Source organism: Penaeus vannamei, chromosome 30, assembly GCF_042767895.1.
Source record: "Penaeus vannamei isolate JL-2024 chromosome 30, ASM4276789v1, whole genome shotgun sequence".
Lineage (NCBI taxonomy): Eukaryota > Metazoa > Arthropoda > Malacostraca > Decapoda > Penaeidae > Penaeus > Penaeus vannamei.
The window spans coordinates 24,279,300-24,285,334 of record NC_091578.1 but is presented as its reverse complement, the minus strand read 5'-3'; the positions used below and the strand labels follow the sequence as shown (position 1 = coordinate 24,285,334).

The 6,035-nt window shown below is 33.6% G+C and overlaps 1 protein-coding gene across 1 annotated transcript in view; it reads right to left on the bottom strand.

Annotated features, from left to right (window-relative positions):
* Nucleotides 1-304: 304 nt before the first annotated feature.
* LOC113826022 (uncharacterized) overlaps nucleotides 305-6,035 on the bottom strand; it is a gene marked incomplete at its 3' end in the record, with an annotated part of 5,847 nt that continues 116 nt past the window's right edge. Inside the window, 9 exon segments of the mRNA XM_070143190.1 lie at nucleotides 305-430; nucleotides 714-828; nucleotides 995-1,036; nucleotides 1,265-1,444; nucleotides 1,728-1,865; nucleotides 3,443-3,666; nucleotides 3,923-4,036; nucleotides 5,339-5,356; nucleotides 5,873-5,887. Of these exon segments, the coding sequence (XP_069999291.1) occupies nucleotides 305-430; nucleotides 714-828; nucleotides 995-1,036; nucleotides 1,265-1,444; nucleotides 1,728-1,865; nucleotides 3,443-3,666; nucleotides 3,923-4,036; nucleotides 5,339-5,356; nucleotides 5,873-5,887 (972 nt within the window).

The following is a 6,035-nucleotide window of genomic DNA, read 5'->3' as shown; positions in this document are numbered from 1 at the left end:
AATGAATCACTGATACCAATAAATACATGCGCAGTCCCCTCCACTCCTGAGGTTGCCATCCTGGGCCCGGATTCACTAACGCACTTACGATGGTAAAATCATTGGTAACTATGGTAACCAGACAGCGGTGGTATTCACTAACAACTTGCCATCGAGTTACCATGGTAAACTTTACCAGTGGTCAGAGCACTGGCAACTTCCGGGAAGACGATGCCATCACGTGTTATCTCGTAAAAAAAAAATCAATATCTGTAAACCTACATGGAAGCGAAGAGGGAAAAGTGACAGGAAATCGAGAACGTACGGGGGGTTCTGACGATGATCTCGACGGTGTTCTCCATCATGTCGACCATGATGTCCTTCCACTCGTCAATGGCCTGCTGGGTCGCGTTATCCTGCGTCAGGGCGCACAGGTCAACCTTGCAGAACTCTGGAGCGGTGGGGTGAGGTGGAAATAATCATATGATTTGGCCTTCGTACTCTAAATGCATGCTTGGTACTTGTAGTGGCATGAGTGTTATAACAACCAGTTGGTCCAAAGATTGATAATTGGTACAAACATCTATTTATTTTTTACATATGTATTCATTTTTTCACATATTGTTTTTGCCTCATTCTATTTATAAAACGAAATATACTGGTTATTGCAGTATTGTTCTTTATTCAGTGCTGGTGTCTAGCTTAATGAAATCAAGAAATTTGTTTCGATTTACGGGCAGCAACTGTCAGCAAAGCGGAACGTGGATTGTGTCCTTCATAAGACGCCCCGCCGAGAAGGTCCAGGCACTCCTGCAGGAGCTCTTCCTCGAGGGCGTCATCACAGGTACTCTTGAAGGGAATAAAGTCACGGTGAAGAAGCAGCTATTGGAATCATCTCAACGGCAAGGAAGCTCACTAAGAGTTATGACTTCAAGTTATTTTTTGCAGTTATTAGTGAAAGACATATCATTATGATCTTGACGTATGGTAGGAACTTTAGCATTTTGAAACTTACCGATACATCAGTGACAGGAGCGCTTCTCTTGACGGGACGGGTCTGTGAAAAAGGGGTATAATCTACATCGACACCCATCGTTAATCTTGAACAAGGTTTAGAGTAAATGCGAACAATAGAATTAGTTTTGTGTCAGAAGCGACAGCTGCTGCTGCCATTATCTACGGTATATTCTTAAAACAAAAAGCAATATCTCTTTTTTTAGTGGAATTATCATTGCTATTCCCGTTATTGCTGTAGTCATCTGTTAATCAGCCATATTACGATTACCAATGGTTCTTGAACTTGGTTGCCCCACGCGTCAATATCCTTCTGCGAGACTGGAAGGAAAGTGAAGTCCCTCGGTGCATCGCCCAACTCGAACTTGGGGTCAGCTAGACACAGGCCCTCCAGGTCCCCGAGGATGGCGTCTTGGGCCCAGACGTACATTTCCCATCCGCAGAAGGCCACCTGAGGAACGGTATCCATGTTTTGAAACTACTATGGAATCCTTGGTCTTCGCTTAAGAACTACTTTGCAAAACCTTGATTCGGCAGCAAGGAATTAAGAAATAGAAAAAATAAACTGAACTACCAATGCTATTTTCAGCTCATCTGGCAGAAGACGTATTTGTTTCCATTAAAAGCAACCCTAAGACCAGGAAAATATTCATGATTTTTTTTCTCTCTGCAAAATCGACATTGCAAGTGAAAAGAGTACTTTCCCCCACTGAACATATGCATGAGCTACGTACCGCGATACCCTGAGTCCCTATAATGCGAATGCAGTAGTAGCCATGTTTCCACGCGAGGACCGGGTGGACGACTCCCCCGGCGGACTGCACGTTCTGGACAACATCGGTAACATCGAAGAGGAAGCCGTTCACAGAGATCTAGAGAAGATACAGATTGTCAGTTTTAAGGAAAAGAAATATTACATATGTGTGTGTGTGTGCGCGCGTGCATATATACATATACATACATATATATATATATATATATATATATATATATATATATATATATATATATATATATATATGTGTATATATATATATGATATATATATATATATATATATATGTTTATATATATACATATATACATATATATATATATATATATATATATATATATATATATATATATATATATATATATATGTATATCTACATACATATATATACTGTATGTATATATGAACACACACACACACATATATATATATTCACATACTCATTTGCACATGCAATATATATATATATATATATATATATATATATATATATATATATATATATATATATATATATATATATGTATATATGTATATATGTATATATGTATATATATATATATATTTATATATATATTTATATATATATTTATATATTTATATATTTATATATATATATATATATATATATATATATATACATATATACATATATACATATATGCATATATACATATACATATATAATATATATATGTATATATATATATATATATATATATATATATATATATATATATATATATATATATATATATATGTCGAAACCAATAATGACTCGACATTTAAAAGATGCACTGATTCTAATTGTAAAGATGTATATACCCCCACTGAAAATGCTTATTCATATATTTTTGTTTTTATAGTCTATAATATAGCAAAAGTTTGTGTTTAATAGAATACATTATAATAATCATTTATAAATTGTTTATTTCAATGTTAACAGTTCAAAGGGGAAAAGTAATATGCGTGGATACTGTTGGTCCTATCAGACAGTTCTGATCTCTCCCTGTGTACAGGTATGTCAAGTGCTGGTATCAAAAATCGATTTGCTCTGATATAGATTGCAATGCTTGGTAGGTGAATTAACAATCATGGAATTCCTGTGTACTGAATTCTGATAAGATGGTGTCCTGCTCTCCTCCCGTGCACAGAGAGAAGGAAAGGTTAAAAAAGAGGCCATGCCATGTGCTATGATACCTGCCTTATTACCAGGAAATATCTATTAATATTCTTTTCTTTGTGGCCTGTGTTTATATAAAAGCCATGGAATACGTCGAAATTGATAATTCTGGCTGTATCAAGTTATGAATTGTAGAGGGAAAAATGGACCAAAGTAGAATGATTGAGCCATTAGTACTTATGGCATAGCATTTGAACATCTGAGTTGATTCCACCATATGCTCACCATAGATAGGTAATATCCACGGAGCTCGTTAAATCCTCGTTGCACATTCCATTTGTTGGGTCACGTTGGGCCATACTCTAAGTAGCTGAGGTTCGTGTCCATTAATATTCATTTCCCCACAACCCCTTTATTTTCTAACAAAATCTGCAATCTTTTCCTCATTTTCTCTTTCGCATTTTTCTCTAATCTTTCCACCTTTTTTTCTCTACATCATCCCTTTTCCGCCTTCCCTCCTTGTCGACCCTTTCTCTTTTCCCATTCCTTACCTTGTTCACGTGATTTCTGTCGAAAGTGATGACTGTGTCTGGATTATCTCTGTACGTAATAGTGTCCAGACAGGATATGAAGGGAAAGCACTGGTAGAATTCACCAGTCACTCCGATTTCATTGACGTTCCTTGCGATTTTGTAGCTACCCGTGCCGTGGAAGTCGAAGGCCCAGGCAAAGAAATCGATGAAGTGGGGGTCATTTCTGATTGAACACATTGAACCTGTTGGGGGAAGAGTGAGCTTATCAGTCCTATGTGAAGTGGAATCGACCTTCCATGAGGTAAGAGGCAAGAATCACTGATTTTACTCGATTCATATACAACTGAACATAATATGATAACTTTGAGGTCCGTAAACAGTGTTTATATACATGTGGTCGCATATATCAACAACTTAACATAAGCATGTATTCAAATAAAATGCCACACACAAGCTCACACAGGGAGCGTTTGTCTAACGAGAAGTCAGGGACCTTACATGTGTTGTTTATACTCCCTGTCGGCTCCCACGTGCCTCCCACACACTCAAGGACCAAGCAACTGATTCCAATCTTTTCTCCGTTTGAGTACATCTTCCCGTCGAAGGTGCAGTCTGGAAAAAATAATTTGCATGAGGGGAAATAATGCGATGGAAATATATGTTAATTGGATCATTTATCTCATACACTTATTTTGTAGAACTACATTTCTGTCATAAATAAATAAATATATATATATATATATATATATATATATATATATATATATATATATATATATATATATATATATATATATATATATATATATATATATATATATGGAATCACTAATTTGCAAATCTTGAGTGATTTCATTAATGATAACAATACCATCAATCACACATAATGGATTTGTTACCAAAAAATTTACAGAAATATATTTGAAAACGATAACCTTAATAAGAACGTAAGAATAAAAAAAATTATTACTGTGTTCATGATATAATCGTCCTTGTGTAATAGATATGATAAGATATATGATATGCAAAAAGTACAAAATATTTGATATATAATTCAATGGCAACATAACCAGAATTGCGTAGTTTTCCAATTTAAAAAAATGAGTACTATGAATACTATTTTGATTAATAGGCACTGAAAACGTGAAAAGAAAAAAATGTTTCACAAATGTGTCTTGTAAAAAAGAAAAGAAAAAAATAACTCATTTGTTGGAGCTTCAGTTAATGTTAAAGAGAAAAAAATATATTGATGTAACGCTATGTGCATTCCGTATGAAAAATCTAAAAATAAATGTATCAAGCACTGAAAATAACTGACTGGAAACGATTTTGCAGAATCTCACACGCTCACGTTTTTTGGAACTAGTCGCTATCTAAATCTATCAGTCAATAAATCAAATCATTGCTATGATCATAGAAAAAACGGTTCGCATAGAATACATATAGTGTATCAAATATATACCAACTCAATTATATAATATATCACGTAATAAGGCATAAATGAAAGAGATTTCCCCGGATTTCCCAAACTTACTTTGTGTATGTTCAGGTTTCGCTAAAAAAAAAGAAAAATAAATACTATGAACATAATTGCATATCATTGTATATTACATTACCTATATGAAACTGAAATATGTAGAGGTTGCATTATATCCTACATGTATATATGCAATCGTCCGTGTGTAATACGTATAGAGTTAAGATACATCATAAGCAGAACAGTACAGTACATATGATATACAATATAGAATGGCGGTATAAACAGAATAGTGTATATTTTTCCACATTTCTAAAACTCATGACAGTAGTGTAGTTATTAATAGGCACAGAATATACGGAAAATATGTTTCATGAATGAGTCACATCAAAAAAATAACATAATGTGAGAGATTTTCTCAAACTTCACAAACTCACTTGTTGGAGCTCCAGTTGCTGTCAAGAGAAAAAAAATCAATTGATATATTAATATTTATGTGCATTTCGTATGAAAAATCTAAAAACAAATGTATCAGACAGTAAGAATAATAAAGTGAAAACGATTTTCCAAAATCTCAAACACTCTTTTTTCTAACTTCAGTCGCTTGGCTAAATCTATGTCAATAAATCAATCCTATGGTCATAAGAAACAATTCGTAAATAATACATATACCGTATTAAATATATACCAATTCAATTATATAAGATATCATGTGATAAGGCATAAACGAAAGTGATTTTCTATGAAGTATATTGCATTACCAAGGAGAAACTATATGTTGAGGTTGCCTTCTACATCACATGCATATATTAGAAAAAAAAGGAATTATGAAGTACAATTTTAATAATGATCATGAGAATGATGAGAAGGATAGTACCCTGAGTCAAAAAATATATATTAAAAAAACTCTACAGTCAGCAAAGAAGTGATAAGGCATAAATAAAAGATTTCCCCTGATTTTCCAAACTTACGTGGATATCCAATTGCTGTGAAAAGAAAGGAAAATCCATTACTATGAGCATACTCGTATCAAGTATTTTACATTACCTATAAGAAACTAGAATATTTAGATGTTAATGTACTGTAGTACTGAAGTCGTTAATAAGCACAAAATATATGAAACAAAAATCACAA